The sequence below is a fragment of the Chiloscyllium plagiosum genome, unplaced genomic scaffold (genome assembly GCF_037043375.1).
Source record: "Chiloscyllium plagiosum isolate Xiang-an unplaced genomic scaffold, Cpla_swu_hap1 HiC_scaffold_48, whole genome shotgun sequence".
NCBI classification, from domain to species: domain Eukaryota; kingdom Metazoa; phylum Chordata; class Chondrichthyes; order Orectolobiformes; family Hemiscylliidae; genus Chiloscyllium; species Chiloscyllium plagiosum.
Genome location: NW_028270186.1, coordinates 12402561 through 12424045, shown reverse-complemented (window position 1 = coordinate 12424045; position 21485 = coordinate 12402561). Strand labels below are relative to the sequence as shown.

The following is a 21485-nucleotide window of genomic DNA, read 5'->3' as shown; positions in this document are numbered from 1 at the left end:
ATGAAGATACACCTCACCATATAAAAGATTTTGTAATGAAGGTTTTATTTCAAAGCATCAATGTTCAGTTTCTGGCCAGAGCATCAGTATGAGTGCTGCAGACTTACGTAGAGAACACACTTATATGACTCAAACCTGCCAGTGGCGAGAGCAGGAGCAGGCAGCCACAGCTGGTGGCAGGAAAAGGAACAGGCTTCCTGTGGCAGCAGTGATAGCATGAAGAGGTCACAAGGTGGCAAAAGCAAGCAGCCCAGTGCAGCAGTGGGGCGAGGTCAAACCCTTGTGTAGAGTGCAAGCCAGGCATTTATGGACTGTGAAACTGAACCATTAACTGTGTTTCTTTGTTTTTCTATTTTCTGCCTACCCTGACTGTTTGACTCGCTTCTTCTCAACTGCACTAGTCTCAGATTGATCTCTTTCCTCACTAGCTCCCTGGGTCCAACCTCCTCATCTGACTAGTTTAAATCCTCCTGAGCAAATTTCCCTGCCAGTATATTAGTCCCCTTCCAATTCAGGTACAATCTATTCTTCTTGCCACATCTACCCCAGAAAAGATTCCAATGATCCAAAAAAGTGAATCTTTCTCCCATGCACCATCTCCTCAACCATGCGTTATCATCTGCTCTACCCTCCTACTTCTACCCTCACTAACTAGTAGACCAGGGGTAATCCTGATATTACTACTCTCGAGGGTTCCTATTTTCCATTACAAAAATGATTTCTGACCTCATATTTTATTCTGAATTAGTATTCTTTCACAATTGGCGATGTGGTTTGAAAGATTGTGAGGAATAATCTGGACTAATATTTCTCTTTGTAACTTGATTAAACAGTTAGCCATTTGTTAGTCATGGAAGAAATGTGCAAATAGAAACTGTGAAACTTTCACATTACGCAAGAACGCTGTCTCAGGCGTTGGTCAATTATTCTTCAGCTTAGTGTCAGTTGAAGTTAGTTACCATGGAAATAATGGAGAGAGAAAAAAGGATTTATTAATTGGACCGTTTCAAAGTTTTGAAGTATGACGTGGAAAATGTATCATTATTTTTGCTGTAAGTACGTTGAATTTAACTGCCGATGACCAGTGGACAAGTACTTAAACAAGTCAGCACTCATAGTTGTGATGGAGCTAACAATTCGTTTGTTAGTTTATGAAGGTGTGTCCTTTGTGCTGAGTGACATTATATTTTGTCTCGCCTTAATCCATAGTAAATCTGCACCATTTGTTTTTATTCTGAAATGATTCAGGTTGAAACAAAGCTGTAATTGGTGTGATCTGCTCAATGTCAGATGAGAAGATAGGACCACGAACTGACTACTTTTGCAAGAGGAGGAGAGACTAGCAGATGAAGTTCTGGTCCCATAACTTCAGAACTTTGTTGAGGTGAAGCCACAAGTGGCAATACTGCCATATATTCAATTCAATATAAAACAGCCTGCATTTATTTTGTCCAAAGTTGCCGAATCAAGCAAAAACAGCTCTCCCACGTGAACCAACCCCTCCACCACCCTTATCCAGAGTTTTGTACATGGTGGCCAAAAATATAAAGGAGGATAGTAAAAGCTTTTTTAGGTATGTGAAAGGCAAAAAAATGGTTAAGACTAAAATTGGGCCCTTGAAGACAGAAACAGGGGAATATATTACGGGGAACAAAGAAATGGCTGAAGATTTGAATTATTACTTCAGATCTATGTTCACTGGGGAAGACACAAGCAATCTCCCTGAGGTAACAGTGGCTGAAGGACCTGCACTTAAGGGAATTTATATTTGCCAGGAATTGGTGATGGAGAGACTGTTAGCTCTGAAGGTTGATAAGTCCCCCGGGCCTGATGGTCTACATCCCAGAGTACTGAAGGAGGTGGCTCGAGAAATCATGGATGCATTGGTGATTATTTTCCAGAGTTCGATAGATTCGGGATCAGTTCCTGCGGATTGGAGGGTGGCTAATGTTGTACCACTTTTTAAGAAAGGTGGCAGAGAGAAAGCAGGAAATTATAGACCAGTTAGTCTGACCTCAGTGGTGGGAAAGATGCTGGAGTTTATTATAAAGGATGAAATTACGACACATCTGGATAGTAGTAACAGGATACGTCAGAGTCAGCATGGATTTATGAAGGGGAAATCATGCCTGACTAATCTTCTGGAATTTTTTGAGGATGTAACTCTGAAGATGGGTGAGGGAGATCCAGTAGATGTAGTGTACCTGGACTTTCAGAAAGCTTTTGATAAAGAACCGCATAGGAGGTTAGTGAGCAAAATTAGGGCGCATGGTATTGGGGGCAAAGTACTAACTTGGATTGAAAGTTGGTTGGTTGATAGGAAACAAAGAGTAGTGATAAACGGCTCCATTTCGGAATGGCAGGTAGTGGCCAATGGGGTACCGCAGGGTTCAGTGCTGGGACCGCAGCTTTTTACAATATATGTTAATGATATAGAAGATGGTATTAGTAATAACGTTAACAAATTTGCTGATGATACTAAGTGGGGTGGCAGGGTGAAATGTGAGGAGGATGTTAGGAGATTACAGGGTGACCTGGACAGGTTAGGTGAGTGGTCAGATGCATGGCAGATGCAGTTTAATGTGGATAAATGTATGGTTATCCACTTTGGTGGCAAGAACAGGAAGGCAGATTACTACCTAATTGGAATCAATTTAGGTAAAGGGGCAGTACAAAGAGATCTGGGTGTTCTTGTACACCAGTCAATGAAGGTAAGCATGCAGGTACAGCTGGTAGTGAAAAAGGCTAATAGCATGCTGGCCTTCATGACAAGAGGGATTGAGTATAGAAGCAAAGAGGTTCTTCTGCAGCTGTACAGGGCCCAGGTGAGACCACACCTGGAGTATTGTGTGCAGTTCTGGTCTCCAAATTTGAGGAAAGACATTCTGGCTATTGAGGGAGTGCAGCGTAGGTTCACAAGGTCAATTCCTGGAATGGTGGGACTACCTTACGCTGAAAGACTGGAGCGACTGGGCTTGTATACCCTTGAGTTTAGAAGACTGAGAGGGAATTTGATTGAGACATATAAGATTATTAAAGGATTGGACACTCTGCAGGCAGGAAACATGTTTCCGCTGATGGGTGAGTGCCGAACCAGAGGACACAGCTTAAAAATACGGGGTAGACCATTTAGGACAGAGATGAGGAGAAACTTCTTCACCCAGAGAGTGGTGGCTGTGTGGAATGCTCTGCCCCAGAGGGCAGTGGAGGCCCAGACTCTGGATTCATTTAAGAAAGAGTTGGATAGAACTCTCAAGGATAGTGAAATCAAGGGTTATGGAGATAAGGCAGGAACAGGATACTGATTAAGGGTAATCAGCCATGATCATATTGAATGGTGGTGCAGGCTCGAAGGGCAGAATGGCCTACTCCTGCACCTATTGTCTATTGTGTCCTAATGGACAAGGTCCATCTTAAATAAATACCAACAGACTTAAGAACAGCTTCTTCCCCACTGTTAACAGACTTAATAACAGACTTTTCAGATATTAATCTTTCTCTGCGCTGCATTTTGTTTTATGACCCTGATGTTTGTTAAGGTATGACTTGTCTGCGAGGTAAGCAGGAGGCTGAAAGAACACATCAAGCCAGTCATCATCTGGAGGTGAAAAAGTTGATGTTCCAATTCTCCACTGCTGATGTTGCCTGATTTTGCTGTGCTCTGCCAGCCTCCTGCTTGTCTACATTGGATTCCAGCATCTGCATTTTTTTTGCCTTCAACTATGATTTGTCTGATTAGCATGCAAAATATTACTTTTCACTGTATCTGGTTACATGTGACAATAATACATCAAAACAAACGTTGTTATGTGCTGATTCTCAAGGAACTGTGGGCGGGCAGGAGACCAACCATATTTGTCCGTCAGTGCGACTGGAATTGAGTGCCAATCACGTCTTTAACGTCATCAACCCGAGCGAACCCGGTGGTCAGGGTCGTGGCAACTGATTGGACATTGGTCGACCACAGTCACGGGCTCCACTGGCTGGGCGGGGCGTTGAGTTCACGTGGGCAAGATACCTTTATTTGGTTGGGCAACGGTGGGACGTCAATCACCCGCGCGGCCGTCGGAGCGGGACTGTGTTCCGCCCACATGGTCAGGCCGCACTCTTGATTGGACACAGGTGCACGTCAATCATTGTTCTCGCGGCCATGTTGTTTGTTGTCGGTTGGGAGGGCGTTTGGCCCGAGCGAGCGAGGGAGGCCGACCTGAGGCCGGGGGAACGATGTGGGCTGTGTCGCTCGGTCACTTGTTACTGGGCGGACAGCTGGCACTGCTGGCAGCTGCTGTGTTGCTGCAATGCCTGGCGGCCGGCTCGTCGTCGTCGTCTCAAAGCTCAACGGTCAACGGTTCGCAGCCGCGGCAGGTGCAGTCGCCGTCCAGGGGCCGTGGGGAGCTGGCTCTGGGGAACTACCCGGAAGACATGGAGCTGCTCGAGTACCGAGACCCGCTGTCCCCACTGGTGCTCTGCAGCTTCTTGTAAGTCCTTCGCCTTTTTCACTCCTCCTCCCCCCCGACCAAAATATCACAAGAAGTTGCATCGTCTGTGGCGCATTGAAACCCCCTCGCACAAGTTCAGTTGTACTCACTTCCCTTATGGACATCCACCATCCTCTCCTTTTTAAATAAAAACCCCGTACTACTCATGAGTTTTAACAATTGGTTCGTCATGACGCTGTGTTTTTTTTCCTGAAATTCTCGGTGAGATTTGTGTCGGCGACTGGATGATGAACAGAAGGGGTGTCGTCTCCAGACTTGATAGCTGGCCTGCAGCTCGAATTGCCAAGATGCAGTGCAAAATAATTGAGGGTGCAGACAAGGTTGTCATCCCTGCATTTACTCTCTGGAAACTTTTCTTATTCCCTGCCTCAAATGTGCAGATATTCTTTTTTTTTGTGATGTGAAGAAGGTTACCCATCTGTTCGGTCATTCTTAATAACCATATCCAATCAGCTTTGGCATGAAAATGAAAAAATATACGATCCTCCAGTGGTGTTCCCAAGGTGGTTAACACCATGTGCTGTATAAAATTGGTGACTTTTTGACCCGATTCTTCTGTTCTTCAAACAAAAAAGTAAACTATTTTGTCCTTTTGTTTTCATTATTTTGTATGTCCCTGAGCTACCTTTAGGCACTTAGGAAGTGTCCAGGACAGAATCTGTCATTTCTATTTCCCAGCATAAAACTCAGTGCAAAATATCGGCCCAAAGTATCTAACGCACAAGCTTTGAGCCCTGTTTCTTACTGAACACAAGTCATGATTATTTGTCTTCAATGTGAATAAGCAACATCTCATCACTGATAACAGTGAGTGCCAGGCTTTCTCTATTTTGTGTGGTCTGCCCTGACCCCAGAGAAAAAGCTCAACTATGGATGATAGTAAAGTAGCTGAGGATGCTGAAGTTCATTCAGGTTTGAGGACAGTGCTTTTTTCTTCTTGGTAACGCTATTAGCTTGAGTCCAGGATCTCTGCTTAAAAGATGAACCGTATCATGAGTTAGTTTGTGCTTGGAGCATAGACAGAAACCTGAAGGACGCAAAATAAAGCTGTCAACATTTATGTCATCAACATTTCAGTTGCAGGCCTTTTTACAAGAATTGAAGTAATGCTGCACTTAGTTTGAATTACAGCCATAAGCCTTTTGTCTGTTTGATTTGTACAATGATAGTGTTTTTTGTAATTTTATATTTGGTATTCTGTATTTGCTACAGGCCAGATGAATTTGTTGAATGCGATGAGCCAGTGAACCATTCTGGAAATGTGACTGCCCAACAAGAGCAAGGATATGGTTGTGTAAAAGTAAGAAGTTTTTTGATTTTTGTCTTCACCTGCTAATGACATTGTAGTGCAAGCTGTTTTAAAACCTAGTTTGGAAGAATGCATGGTTGCTGTAATCCCACTATGCCAAGGGTTCCAGTGAAAATTCTAAAATATTTTATGGGAGTCCCCAGATGGCAAATCATAAGTTTTGCTGAAATTTGATGTTAAATTTTTAAAAATCGATCAACCAGATTTATTTAATTATAAAATTATATTCATTCTTCATCAAAGATGTCGGACTGGTTGACAATTAGTTTGTAGTATGGCAATGTGAATGCTTACCTTGTTATTTCCAGACGCACATGGGCACTGATGTACTTGAGGTAAAGTGACAAAGTTGATTTTTCTAAATTTTTAAAAATTGCCCGAACTGTTTGTTTTTGGATGCAAAAAGGATCAGGTTTGAGGTGTCAGATGGCCGTTGCTGAGATGCTTTGCAGATAGTCAATCATGAAATAGAGTAAAACTCTTTCAAATCTTTTCCATGCATGACCCACAACAAGGGTTCTTTTCCAGAAATAGATCCAAACTGGAGGTTCCTCCCAAGTGATTCTGAACAATCAGGAACCTGACAGCCGTCAAACACAGGCAAGGGGGTCTCGAGTAGATGAGCAGATGTTCCCAAGATTTCTGACAATGAAAAGTAATGCCTTGTTGAGTGCCCTTTCATTTGCCACTTTAAACTAAACAATCCAGGCATGCACAATGCTTCAAACTCAAATCCACAGAAAATTTTAAATATTTTGTCTTGATAACACAACTCAGTGAAATTCTCTCGCCTTCCATTTTCCAAAAACACTGTACTTGAAGTGTTGACATCTCTGTTCTTGAAGTGAACCAACTGTAGCACTTTCTGTTTTTATTAATTATTTGGAAATATCCATGTACGATGTTTACATTTGCAGCAGTGAAGTTGTTGCAGTTCCCTCATAGCCATTGGGCTTCTGAGAAGAATTTAGAACTACTTGACATTGAGCTCCTAATGAACTAGTCAATGACTTAATAATCTTGAAAGAAGGCAGTCCATTTGTGGCTGCACTTCGACTTTACACCTGAATTCATGTAACTGTAAGCTATCTTACATGTTGGCACACAGGTTTTATTACATCTATGTTCCTATTGTATGACCTTAAAGCTGCACATCGTTCAGTTGGGATAAAAATTGAAATATTTCAAGTAGTTCTTAAAGCACTGAGTAAGAGTGCAGTCAAGACCAAGCAACAGATTTAAGTCTTCCTGCTCAAAACGTTCGAAATTCCTATGTAGAATGGAGCTCTTCATTGAATTTATGATGCCAAATGGATTGTACTGACCTAACTACCTGGATTATTTTTGGATTTACTGTTTATTGGACATAGGGTCCTGACATTAAATGGTTTAATTAACTCAGTATTTTGGTCAACAGTTTGGCGGACAGGCTTACAATGAAGTGGAGCACACACGGGTGCGTTGTACTGCATTAAAGGATATTGAATGTGCCGGGCCACGCACTTTCCTCAGAGGAAATGTGCCATGTATCAAGTAAGAATTCCATTTTATTGTTTGAAGCGTGCTGATTCCTATTTCATTCATCCAGTATAAAACCAAAAAGGAATTGGAGTCAACAAATTACATGTAAATAGTTTTTTGAATGTGACAACATTCTTTTGTGAGCAATTCTGTTATGACCAAAGTAACTTGAGCATATATTTTCAAAGTTACATTTTGTGAAGTAATTGTTAACTTCAAGAACATACAAAAGTTGCCCGCGTAATTCAAGCCAGTTAAACTTGAGTATATCTGTGCATTTCAAACTTGAATTTAGATTATTCAAAAGGGAATAGAATATATTTATACAAAACAAGAAATTTATGAAGTGGAGGTACAGAGTTGAATGCATTAAATTTTCAAGAAGCTGCTACATGCATGAATCACTGGTCACCTGTGAAATATGCTTCTCAACGCAAAAGAAATCAGTTACTTTTGGCTTGATCAATAAATGTATTCATATGCAAGATTTGCATATGTGAATGTTGTATTTCTTTAATGTGCTAGCTGAGTGTCGTGTGCACACAAATTCAATGAAGACTACCAGAAAAAAACTTGGATAATTACTTGAAGATTTAAAAAAGAAAGATACAGGGCTATGGGGAAGGGACAGGTGAGTGGTACTGATTTGCTGTTGCCAAGAGCCAATAGATAGATGACTAGCGAATTGATCAGTTTGTTTGCTGTAAATATCATCAGATGTTATGAAAATCTGGACAGCACTGAAGAAATAAATATAGTGTGGCATGTGAAATCTCTTAAACATTTTTTGAATGACACTGGGAACCTTGTGGCTTTGTGAGGCTTTCACTCAAGGAGCAGGACATTTTGCTCGGGAGGATTTGGAGTGGAATGCCAACATTTTCCTTAAAAGCCATGTTAATATCAACTGACTTCTCACATCTCCATTTATTACTTGCATTATTTTAATGATGAAGATTGATTCCAAATTTGCACCTTTTGTGCCTTTCATAGATCACCCCCACTTCCACCTCCTTTGCTCAGCCTCCTACCTACTCATCCAGAGACTAGAGTTGAGCCCAAGGATCATTATCCTATCTTTTGATGAGGCACTTCACAACCCTTTGAGCTGAATAATTTCTGTTCATAATCATTGCTCTTTGTTTTGGATGGCGGTTGGGGGTGATTTTGCTCTACCTTGTAATCACCTTTAAATCTACCTGTTGTTTCTTACTTGTAATACCATTTCTATTCACCTTAAAACATCATCACTTTGGTCATTGGGTCATTCATGCCTTTCACCATGTCACAGATCTTTCATTTGCCCTCCATCCCTCAGCCCTTTACAAAGACTGCTCGAGTTTTCCAATACTGATAAAGGAATAACTGTCTGTCTGTTTTGAAATTTCAACGTTGTTTTTGTTGCAACAAGGTGTACTTTTGCTAAACAAACCTAACCACTTAGACCAGTGACATGTTTTTAAAATGTTCTGTTTCTTCGCTAAGCCCTCTACATGTATATTTTGCAGGTACACAGGACACTATTTTGTAACAACCTTGCTATATTCCTTTTTCCTGGGGTGCTTCGGTGTGGATAGATTTTGCCTGGCACACACTGGCACTGCAGTGGGCAAACTGCTGACTCTTGGAGGTCTCGGGATCTGGTGGTTTGTGGATCTAATACTACTCATTACAGGAGGTCTGATGCCCAGTGATGGCAGTAACTGGTGCACTTACTACTGAAGATGTATTTCATCTCGAATCTAAGAATTTTTGTATTTGGTGGAGGAGAAGGACAAAGCACATGGGAGTCTGTTTGTACCTTTTCCTGGAGTAGTTCAATTTGTTTGGATGGATAGCAAATCCTTGCACATGGACTTTGCTGGATTTTTCATCCTCCTCATGTTTGACTTGTATTCCTCAGAGGATACACAAGATTATAATGTCTCAGATTGCAGTAGCTTATGTCATTTTTACCAAGTCTGTAAATATACATGTTGCAATCATGCTTTTCTGAACTTAAGAGTTTTTTAAAATTTGTGCTATATGAAATGCATTTATCAACCAAAGTATACTGTAACAGAAATTGTGTACTTCTGTAAGACTTAAACCTGGTTAATCTTTTCACAACACTTGGAACAAGCAATGCATGCTCAATTTGAAATTTAACTGGTGTTTTAATGGCTCAGGAATTCAGTACACCCCACAGAAAATTTTTTGGTTAGTTCAAATCTGGTTGAAAGTCATGCTAAGAACTTGTATAAAATTGATATTGTCAGACAATTTGTTAACAGCATTGTATGCAATTCAAGATAGGAAGCCACCTGAGGCAAAACGTCTCACATTTTGGAAGTGGAAATATCGCCAATAAACTATTTATTTCTGAATATTGCAATGCAATTTACTGCATGAATTCAGACCGAGGAGCTCATGGTGATTTAAACTGGATTAAAGCATGAAAGAGAAGGTTGCATTTTTAATTCATAGTAATTGGCTCAGGTGAGTTGGGTTTATTATCAATTGAACAGGAATGGTAATAGCCATGTTTTATGTCTGTTCCCAGAGTGAGACACTAATTCTGGTACATGGCATCGTGTAAAATTGGAATTTCACTGGGGGTTGAATTTGGTAAAAGCTATGTGATCAGAAAAGAATTTTCTCCCTTAAGATTTGATTGTTGATAAGCTTCTGAGGATTTCCCTCTTGAAACTTGGAACTATTTAAAGTAGCACTAAGGAATTTCTCAGTGTAACATTGCATATTTATTTGAGCTGTTTGGAAACTTAACACTGAAACTTCAGGATAATCTGTGTCTCCTCTTCCCCCAAAATTGACTAAGTCATTGAACTTCCTGGGGCCCATTTGCAGTGGGTGACAAATAGCCCATGTAATTTAGCAAGCTTGCCACTGTGTCCAATACCAGATATCCTTCTGTGTGCAATTGCTTGATATTAAGTGCCCCTGTCTTTCAGTAGTTTACTGAAAGAAAAAATTGAAATTGACTGTGGAGATAATAAGCTAGGTATCTAGTTAGAAGTTGAATTCCTCCAACTTCAGCGGTAGGAATGACTCCATATTTATGAAAAAGATTTGGCAGCTGCTCCACTGCCAGATATATTCTGTTAGCAACTGTTTAAAATCTCTGAAAGAGAGACATTGAAAGGAAGTCAGCTGATCATGCTGCCTCTTGAACAGTGCATGAACTTTTTCAAAGGCACTTTTTTTTGCAATCAGTGCTGTAAATATGTTGTGGGAACTGTTTACTAGATCTGTCAGAAGAATGTCTTCTAGCAACCTTCAATTGGTCATAGAGCCATACAGAATGGAAACAGACCCTTCAGTCCAACTCGTCCAGGCCGACCTGACGTCTCAATTTGACCAAGCCCCATTGCCACCAGTTGGCCTATAACCCTCTTCACCCTTCCTTTTCATTATACCCATCCAGATGTCTTTTAAATGTTGTAATTGTATCATCTCCCACTTCCTGTGGCAGCTCATTCCATATGCTCACTTGCCTCTGCGTGGAAAAAGTTGTCCCTATGATCACTTTAAATCTTTATCTTCTCACCTTAAACCTGTCACTTGTGGCTTTGGATTTCCTTCCCTATCCTAGGAAAAAGACGTTCAGCCTATCCATGCTCCTCATAATTTTATAAACCTGTTTTAGGTCACCGCTCGGCGTCTGATACTCCACAGAAAAAAGCCTCAGCCTTTCCCTATAACTCCAGGCCCAGCAACACCATTGTCAATCTTTTATTCACCCTCTCCAGCTGAACAACATCCTTCCAATAGAAGGGCAACCGGAATTGTACACTGTATTCTAAAAGTGGCATCAGCAATGTCCTGTATAGCTGCAACATCATGTTTCAACTTACGTACTCAGTGTTCTGACCAATGAAGGCAAGTATGCCAAATGTCTTATTCATCACCCTTCTACCTGTGACTGCACTTTGAAGGAATGATGCAGTTGCACCCTTCTGTTGTTGTTTGGCAACACAGGCCCATGGCCTTGGAATTCCTTGCTGAAACACCATGTGAACTGCAGTGTTACAGACTGAAAGGCTGCCAACATCCTCTCCAAAGACAAGGTAAAGCCAGCAATCATCCTTCCAATAATTTGTAGGCCATCGAAAAATTTAGGTGACTTTTTGTTTGACAACGGGTCAGTCCAATTTTGATCCAGATGGTCCAACATGTCATTGACAATGAAATTTGCTCAATTTCTTAAAATTGCAACAGTTTTGTGCATTCATTGCTTGAGATCCAGTTTCCCTTAATTGCATTAAATGGTATTATCATGTGTCTGTAGATGTATATTCCATGAAAATAATCGAAAAAACGTAGCATGTATAGCATTTACTTGACTGAAAATGAACTGTCGAAGTCAGAATTGTTTAGAAGATAAGAAAGAATAAATAGAGGGAAATGTGGATAGGTCTGAGTTTAACAACTTGACAAAGAAATGTGTACTGAAATTGGGCAGTCGGGTGGTGGAAACATGGATGACTTGGTTGTAGTTCTGTTAGCTTTTCCTAATAGTGCTTGGCCAGTACACTAATGAACTGCCAGTGGTGTGGGACGACTGGACTAAGTGGCAGATTTCCCTCCCTAAAAATCAATAATTGGCATGATGTTTTGTGTAAATCTATTAGCTTCATCTTTACTGATAGTAACCTTTTATTCTAGATTTGTTTAATTCCTTGAATTCAGATATCACCAGAGGTGCCTTTATCTTAGGTGAATTCATGACTCTACATCAGGACTTTGGCCATGTGACATACACCTGCTTCTCTTTCAAATATTGAGTGAAGCAAGTATTGCCAAGTCTTTTGATCGAGTTGAAGGGCAATACAGTTTGAAACTAGTCAGTTAAATCTCGTTTCATTAGAGGTGTGAATGTGTTCATCTTGAACTTGTGAAGACCACATAGAAATTAGATTCTTTAGTTCAGTATACAGGCAAAGAAACCTGTAATTCATTGTTTATTTGCAACCTGAAGCAGATCAAGTAAAAATACTATGTGGACATATGTATTGAAGATGGAGATTTTAACAATATTGCTTATCTCTTGCCAATCCAAATAAGGTCTTGCCCTTGGCATGCCCAACATGGAGAAAAAAGCCTCATTAAATATTTTCATTAAAAATTCATGCCAACCTTTCACTTGATAAATGCTCTTAAACACGGTTGAATCTCATTTTTAGCTTCTGTCACACTTCTGTAAAAATGTAATGATCCGTTAGGATCATTCTGCTTTCGGACAGAAGAGTATCTAATGGGTGAATATGTATTCAGAGGTAGGAGGTGGCGAGCATTCATCATGATCATGGCTGATTGTCCAATGCAATAGCCTAATCCTGCTTTCTCATCATGACATTTGATCCCATTCACCTCAAGTGCATATCTAACCTTGTTGAATACATTCAATGTTTTTGCATCAATACTTCCTGTGGTAATGAATTCCATACATTGGAACATGTCCCTTCTTCCCCTGTGCTGGTGCCAATGTCCCATGAATTCAAACCCATTTTTCCCACACCAGTCTTTCAGCCATGCAATTACTAACTTAATCTTATACACCCTGTACCAATTAGTAAGCCAGAGATTACCACCTTTTTGGTTCTGCTTTTTATTTCAGCTCAACCCAGGAGAATAAAGATTTGTTTTCCTGTCATTTTTTTCATAATTACTGTACACTTTTCCACATTCTCTCTGCTGTCTTCAACTGTAGAGTCCAAGATACTGGTGCTTTCCATTGGACTTGTTCCTCCAGTTCAAGCTTGGGAAGCTCAAAGACATTTGTATTTGGTCCTGCCACAAACTCCTGTCTACTGAAGCCATTTCACAACCTGGCCAATATTTTAAACTTGTAATTAAATTCCCATATGAGATCACTTTCTATCTTGAAATCTAATTGTGTGGCTCTTTGTCAACTTGTTGTAAAGCAGCTTCAGGAGTACCATGGTGTATTTTATATCAAAGGCAGTGTTTAAACCAAATTATTTTCATCATTAAATACCAATCCAAACTTCTGATCACATATCCTTTTCAATGCAAAGAAACTCTTATCAACGTCCACAACATTGCCCATTTGCTGACTGTTCTATACTTGGCCTATGTAGCCAGGACAATTCTGCTCCCTCCTGTGAGGCTCATTCCTGATCTTCATCACAGAAATGTGAGTTCACCCTGTCCTTTGTGTTGCAACACAGCAGTTCTCAATCTTTTGCATTTTAGGTGCTACCAACCATTTTCTTTAAAAACCCTGGTCCCACCAGGACACCAAGAGGGTATTTTTACATTTAAATGTATTTTTGCATTAAAATGTATTTTTGCGTTACATTGGCTTTTAATGGACACTTGAGGACATTAAAAGTTGTAATGATTTGGCTGAGGATAAGTTTTATTACTCAATTATAAATAAGATAACTTAATGAGAAACATATCATTGGATTTGATTGGCAAACCCGCCAATTGTTGAGGACCCACCTAGACTATCTTTACATCTCACTGTTTGACAAACATTATACAAAAATGTTCAATTTGTCTATTATCCATGTTGTCCGACAATGGCTTCCAATCCATCAATGCTTTAACTGTAACATTTGCATGCTCCTCTGAATTCCCCCTTATCTGCCTAAAGCAGGTATGAAGAATTGTGAGCTCTCTCAATGCAGTAGTGTTCTCTCAACTCCAGTGCAATGCACTGAGTTAAATTATGCTGAATTAATCATGAACAAACAATTGCACAAAATCAAGTCTCTCATTGCTAATTAAGGTTTTGCAGTCTTATTAACAAGAACATAATTTTTATATCACAATGATAACAATAAACAGAGTGCACATAGCTACTTTCTTTAATTCACTACTTTAAATAATCACCAGGGGGCAACACAAGAGCACCAAAAAGGGCCACAGAAAAATAGAGGGAAAGAAAAATGACAAACATCACTGCATGAATTGGAAAGCAAATAGATATTTCATAAAAGACATTTTCAGCATGGAATTATTCAATTTCTTGACAACATTGCATAGAAGTTTGGAGAAATAGTGGTGCTTATTAATGATGCCATAATCTTTGAATCTTTCACATTTTGCCTTGACTTGGAATGGAAGAGGTTTGGTACTTAAAAGTGAATTATTTAAGAATATAGGTCTGTATCCATGATAATTCCTTGTTAATTATTTTAAACTAATGGTTTAATTTGGTCAATTGTTGATAAGAACTGAAAATTTGACCACAATCTCCGTACACACAAAATTCTACTCCCACTTTAATTGTACTTGAGAAGTAGCTGCAGTCAGAGAGCCTTTCTTTTAGATGAAACCTTAAAATGAAACATTGCTTCCCTGACGAATAGCTCACTTTCTTGCGGAAAACAAGTTCAGAAAGTTCCCCCAGTGCCTTGTGTAATATTGATGCCTTCAACACCACCGTTTTGGCAGCTGATATGCTGAAGGGAGAAGTGCCAAATAGCTGACATCCCTGATTTAGCTTAGCTCTTCAATACAATGAGATGAAGACATATGTTAACGGCTGAAGCAATACATCAATAGGAGGTTTTTTTAAAAAACAATTACTGCTGCAGGATGAATACCCAAAAAAAAAAACCACTTTTTTTTGGGGCGACAAACTGAAATGGAAGGCATACTGCCATATAACTGAAATACCACGAGAGTTTAAACTTAAATCAAATGTTGCATATTTTTGAATTGTGCATTGCAATGTTACTTTTTGAAGCAGTACATTTGAGACTGAGCGATATCGAGAGAGATTCTGCCTGAAGACAGTTGCCTGGTTGTACTGTATTATGCTAAAACTATAAGTGGCAGCTGAGCAGCCAAGAAACATCCAGAGCCTGCAGACAGAAAGCATCTCTCCTCCTCTCTCTTCAGGTGGGAAAATACAGAAAAAAACAAAAGAGCTTAAAAGAAAGAATTCCAACAAGAACCAGGTCCATCCAATCGACTACTGAATCAAGCAACAACTATCACTACACAGATGACAGCATGTTTCCTGTTCTAAAAATCGAAAACACAGTGAGACAATTTAACACTGACTTGAAATCTGAAGTTGTGATCTGTGGCGTTTTGTTTTGAATAGATTTTACCACTTAGTACCTTTGCCTTTTGTCTGTTTTAATCAGGAATGAGAGTTTTTTTTGTGCTTTTTGAACCAGTGTAGTTTAAATTGCATTCACAAGTTAGAAACCCTTTTACGCTGTCTTTTGTTAAAGGTAAGTGTAATATTAAAGAGTTATTTTCTGTAAATGATGAAGCCTGATGTGAATTGCTGATATCTTGAATAACACTCCATCAGGATTAATTGAAAATGTTGAAAATCAGACAGCTGGCATAGATTTGTGACATGTAGGTTTATTTCACAAAGTTTACTTACATTTTTTGATTGAGATGACAGTGGACCTAACAATGTCTATGGATGTATTTTATATGGACTTACATAGGACATTTGATCAAGCCCCTCACGAGATATTGTTGCCAAAAGTTGAAACTCAAAGAGCTGTCGGCAAATAATTGATCTGGTTCAGCATTTCACTGAGCAACAGAGTGGACAAAATAGTCAAGTACTTTAGTTGGAAGGATGTTTCTGACAGTTTTTCAAAAGGATTTGAGTTGTGGCTTGAACCATTTGAGTGTTGTTAACAACTCAAATGATCAAATAGAAAATTGCATAAAAATTTGAAAATGATATGGACAGGCATAATTGTAAACAGTGTTGATGAAAAATCATATTACAAGGATGTTATCATGTTAAAATTATGTGAAAACTGTAGCCAGTGGGTTCCACTCGAACTACATATGACATTATTGACTTTATCCCTAAAAAGCATAGAAAGTCAGGTAATTTATGAAGAGTGAAAAGCTAAAAAGAGTGGCTGTCCAAAAATACAAGGGAATGGCAGTAACATGAAAAGCTGCCATGAAAATACAAAATAATCAAAGGGGAATGGAATGCTAACTTTTATATTTGGAGAGCTGGTTTAAAAAAAAAATAGTCAGTACTTAGCTATATACAACCCCAATTGGAGCATGTCTTGTGTACTGAGCAATTCTGCATACCAGATCTCAGGCAGTTTTTGCTAGCCCAAGCGTGATGCAGATTTGCTAGAATTGATACATGAATTTGAGTTGAGTTTCCTGGAATTTAGAACATGAATCGTGATTTCACTCAATGTTTGATGGAATTGAGAAGATTAACATTCACTGAATGTTTCAAGATCGTAGAAGGTATTTTTGCTGGACTGGGACATGGTTGACAAGTCAGAGCCAAGCCTTTTAGAAACATAGTTGAAGTTTGGAACTCACTTTTGCAAAGACCAGTCATTTACACGACATCAATTCTTAATTTTAAATTTGAGGTTGGTAGACTTTAGCCAAAGGTATTACATGAGGTGGGGAAATAGCACAGGAAGGTCAAGATCAGCTGTTAGTTTATTGAATGCAGAACAAACTTAATTGTCAGGCTTAATCATGTTCCAAGATTAATTGCTCATTGTTGCTAGCAGCATCTTGCTCTCTGCTAGTTTGTTGCTATGGTTTTCAACAGGTTGCTGCAATTCAAAACTATTTGTGGACTATGAAATACTTTGTTAGAGTAAGCAAGTGAAAGGTACTGAAATTGCATGTCTTTTAAGATGCTATAATTTGTTCACTCCAGTGAATATTAGGATATATAGCATATGATGCATAGCAACATATCTACCACTGTTCCTGATGGCTTCTGAACTGCTGAATACTAGTTCCGTATGCCTTCTCCCTAATTATTACTGTCCTGAGTACTTCTCATTTTTAAGAATCTGCTACCTATATCATGCTTTCACAAAGGGCCAAAACAATGATTAGCAAAACAATGCACTTTTCACTTCAGTGGTACAAATAACGTCTCTGTAAAGTGGTGCTTGACTCACAACTGCTGTGTTAGCAGAATCTGAAGCAGCATCAAACAACTCTGATAGATTTAATGAATAACAACATTATTCTTGGAATGAATGCCAGCCAGGAGTAGAAGCAAATTGTTTGGCTTATTGCTTGACTGCTAGCTCCTTCAAATAAACATCTGTTGTTATAAATGAAGCAGAAAAGTCAATAGTTGAAAGTTTTTGGAGCAGAATACTACCATTTACTGCACAACTCGCTATCATAACCACTCATGGAATGAGGCTTCTTTTTAAATGAAGGGCAGGCATAATAGAAGGCATGGGGCACTGAGGCTTGGCAAGTAACAGATATTTGTAATCAACCTGTAACTACACATCTCTAGACCAGATGGTTCTTGAATTTGAGCCTCATGGCTTAAAGGGAAAGACAGTACCACTGTGCCACATTTGCGGTGGGATCTGGATTACAGGTAGGAAATATATTCACATCCAAATCGTAGAGGAATTGAGGGAAAGTGGTCAAGGAGTCCTGATTGCTGAGGCTGGGTCCCATTGCAGACAATTCATTCTCCTTTCCAATTAGCGGGGGAAACCACTTACACATTGGAAACCAGCTGCCTGTCTGGCTTTAATTTCCAGCAGCAACCAGCTATGGGCCTGTGCAGCCACTCAGTAACACATGACAATACACAATGCTAAATACATCAATAAATATTATGGCTGCAGAGGTACACAGTTGCAGGAAGGGACTCTGGATGGTTATGACAAAGTCCCTTTTTTAAAAATTCATTCACATGGGCATCGCTGACTAGGGCAGTATTTATTGCCCATTTGTAATTAAGAGTTAACCACATTGCTGTGGGTCTGGGTTCACATGCAAGGAGACCGTTTCCTTCTCTGAATGAGATTAGTGAGCCAGATAGGTTTTACCTGACAATCAACAATGCTTTCAAGGTCATCATTAGACTAATTCCATATGTCACCATCTGCTATAGCTGGATTCAAACCCAAATCCCAGAATATGACCTGAGTCTATGGATGAATAGTCCAATGGTAATACCACCAGCCTGAAATGATCCTTCTCACCACATCCCCAGAATCTTTATCTGCCCTGTGAGGTTCAGCTTTGTGAAATAGGCTTCTTGGCTGAGAGGCTGTCAGTTTGTCAATCAGGCTGTGATTAGAAAGGTGCCCTCTATTTCAGTTCCACAGAACACTGATAAACCCATTCTTGTGTTCCCAGACCTCCCAACAGTTGTATCCAAACCCTGCTCAGAATTCACCTCCATGGTAAGTCCAGAGCCGAGTATCAGATTCGTGAATTGCAAATCAGTTTGGGAGCTTGCCTTTTCATCCTTTACTACAGTTGTTAAAAGGAAATAAATATTATTCAAAATTGAAGAATACTCAAGAAGATAGGCAACAGGATCGATTTGTATTATGCTCCATTTGAAAGTCTGAGTAACCACAAATCTTTAAAATGATGTGATAATATAAGTCATCATTTTTATTTATACCTGCAAAGCCCCTAACTATGACACTTGACGCTTAGTTTTTTTTAAGAGACTACTGGTAAAACAAAATATTCAAGTAACCACATTTAAATCTGATTACAATGGTCTGTATAAATTTAAAAAAAGACAATTTTTTTCTAATTAATTATGTCAGGTACTACAGTGATCATCAAGTCTTCATTTCCACGACGCACAACAAGCCCCAGGGTGTCACTGTTTTTAATCGCTTCACTCACTTGTTCTGAAGATGTGATTGTTTGACCATTAATACTGATAATGATGTCACGGTCTCTTAAACCAGCACTGAAAGTGAAGAATTTTCAAGAATTATGGAAATGCATTTGTCCAATAATATACCATTGACTTTTGAATTTTGTGTAACTACAGCAGTGAATTGTATGAAAACAACCAAACACACAAAACAACATTCAAAATCAGAGTAGAAATCAGTCATTTAACCCCTTGAGCCTGTTCTGCAATTCAATAAGATCATGGCTGACCTGATCACTGAATAAGATTAGTGATAATATCACTGGTATTAATAGGCACTGAAGCTCAGTGGCCAGACTGTTGATTAACTTACTGTAAAATCTGTTCCCTTTGACAACAAGCCATTTTACAACAAGAAAATCACCACTGTCCTGTTTTTTGCATAGCACAAATGGTGTTGATGAATCAATTATACAATTAGAAAAGACAGCAATTAATATTTCAAGTGTTCCATTTCCTATTGCTTAATAGAGGTGAAGCTTCATTGCAGGGGAGGACAGCAAGGAATTTCCAGCTAGTACAGTATTCTTCAGCAAACATTGAAAACAGTCAACATTTTAACTTCAGTACAAAAAAAAAGTGTTTAGTGTCAGCAAGTACAGCTGAGAAATTAATCCATCATTTTGCATCTCAGGTCAGGTAGATCACACCCAGTAAAGTTCTGTCTGCTCATTCCTAATTACATTTAAGTCCAAAACTCAAATTGTCCCTTTACTGCAGGAGGGATAATTCTCTCACTGGAACTGAATGAGAATGGGAAACCAGATCCTCCACAGATAGCATACATTGGACACTTAAAATAGTCTGGAGTACATTTGAAGCCAGATCTAGGAACAAAGAACAGGGAAGAGAGAATATGGGTTGCACTTTCTAAAGCAAGAATGGTTAGATGGAACTGCCTCTATTGACCGTGGAGATTGAATTGACAGTGGCAAACCATGATCCAACTGACAGCAGAAATGGGGTGTGATGATGGAAATTAGTCTGAGAACTTCAACTGCTAAAAATTTTTCTTGCCCCACACAGTTGTTTTTATTCTTTGCTTGTACCCCAATGACTATGCAGAAAATGCTTTATGATGCAGAAGATGAAAACTTTGCATCTCTTGTCAGTTCAAAATATTATGCATTGTTTTTAATCTTCTCCAATCCTGGCTGCAATTGAAATATTGAGAGCTTGAACAATGAATGATGGTCAAAATTAGTTGAGCAGAATTCTTGAATTTTGCCTTATTACCATCACTTGGAAGATGGAATCAAGCAGTAAACTGGGAAGATGTACTCTGCACAACAGCAGTATCAAGGATTATCTGAAGTAGTACAAAAGTACACTGCTTTGACAGTCAGAAAACGATCAAAGCTCCAGTCGAATCAATTTTATAACATAGCGTGAAAAGCCTTTGCAATCGTCCACATTCCATTCTAAGCCATCTTCCCTCTACCCATGCACCACTGACAGGAGAAGTAACAGGAGGATTAAGTGTGTTGACACGGGCAATCAGCATCAAGTGAATACTGATTTATTTGTTGCTGTGCAACTGAATACAACCAAAACATATGTTCTTCGTATCTGTGGATTTCAAAACCCAGCAAGTTCCTATACCTTGCCACTTATCTTATATCTCATACCTTGCAGCAGGTGTTGCCGGAATGACTTCAAATATGTAAACCCCAGCAGAAACATCAGGAAAATCTTTGTCACGCATTTTCAGGTCACGCAAGAGACTGAAACGGAAAATCATTTGCCTTCTATGACTTGTGCAACTGTAAACTGCATGCATTGAAATCTGACAGCATTGTGTAACAGTAAAATCCAGCAACTTCAGGATAACTTTAAATGCTTCATCTTTGCAGTGAGAAACATAAAAGCCAACATGATTGCAAAACCATATATATTGCACATTTCCTCATGATAATGTGGTAATTGCCTCACTTGGTGATTGCTTAAAGCTTATCCCAATTCATCAATAACACTCCTGATCAAACAGACACATTACACTCATAGATATGCTTGGATTCAAAAGTCTCCAAAACAAAAGTCTTACAACAAGCTTAATGAGTGCAGTACACAACACTTACCTTGGTGTAAGTGCTACCATTCTTATTCCCATATACTTCTTCTTGGGTGAAGAGTTTTCTGTTGGTATAAAACCAGAATGGTACATTCACGATGGAGGATTATGCTTGCTTATGGAATATAAAATATAGGAAATATGACAACATTCATTCAACCTTGGATTCTGCTGCACATCCACCAACAGCGATACTGACCTCAAGCATCCAGACTCAAAGTACTGAGATGTATTTGCGACTGGGAGGTAGATGAGGGGAATGTCACAACAAATTCAACCTCTTTCTCAAATGCAATTTTCGGCTGGGCCTGCAGAGTGTTGCTTAAGAGGTGGTATCCCTGATTCCATTTCTCCCTTGTTAACTGTTTTTGCCTTGTTGCAATGCTGGAATGACTGAGACTAGTTTTTTCAGCACAGCAAGGG

The 21485-nt window shown here is 39.3% G+C and overlaps 2 protein-coding genes across 2 annotated transcripts in view; one reads left to right on the top strand and one right to left on the bottom strand.

Annotated features, from left to right (window-relative positions):
• The first annotated feature begins 4165 nt into the window (after window positions 1-4165).
• Window positions 4166-13695, top strand: tm2d2 (TM2 domain containing 2). Its single transcript, XM_043681469.2, has 4 exons — window positions 4166-4478; window positions 5712-5799; window positions 7226-7341; window positions 8838-13695. The coding sequence occupies exons 1-4, from the start codon at window positions 4225-4227 to the stop codon at window positions 9049-9051; spliced, it is 672 nt and encodes a 223-aa protein (XP_043537404.2). The 5' UTR covers window positions 4166-4224; the 3' UTR covers window positions 9052-13695.
• A 456-nt stretch (window positions 13696-14151) lies between these two features.
• The window catches only part of LOC122543127 (serine protease HTRA1-like), a 29205-nt gene continuing 21871 nt past the window's right edge, over window positions 14152-21485 (bottom strand). Inside the window, exons 7-9 of the mRNA XM_043681468.2 lie at window positions 21070-21127; window positions 20620-20715; window positions 14152-19024 (exon numbers count right to left, since the gene is read on the bottom strand). Of these exons, the coding sequence (XP_043537403.1) occupies window positions 18859-19024; window positions 20620-20715; window positions 21070-21127 (320 nt within the window). The 3' untranslated portion in view covers window positions 14152-18858. The remainder of the gene's footprint in view (window positions 19025-20619; window positions 20716-21069; window positions 21128-21485) is intronic.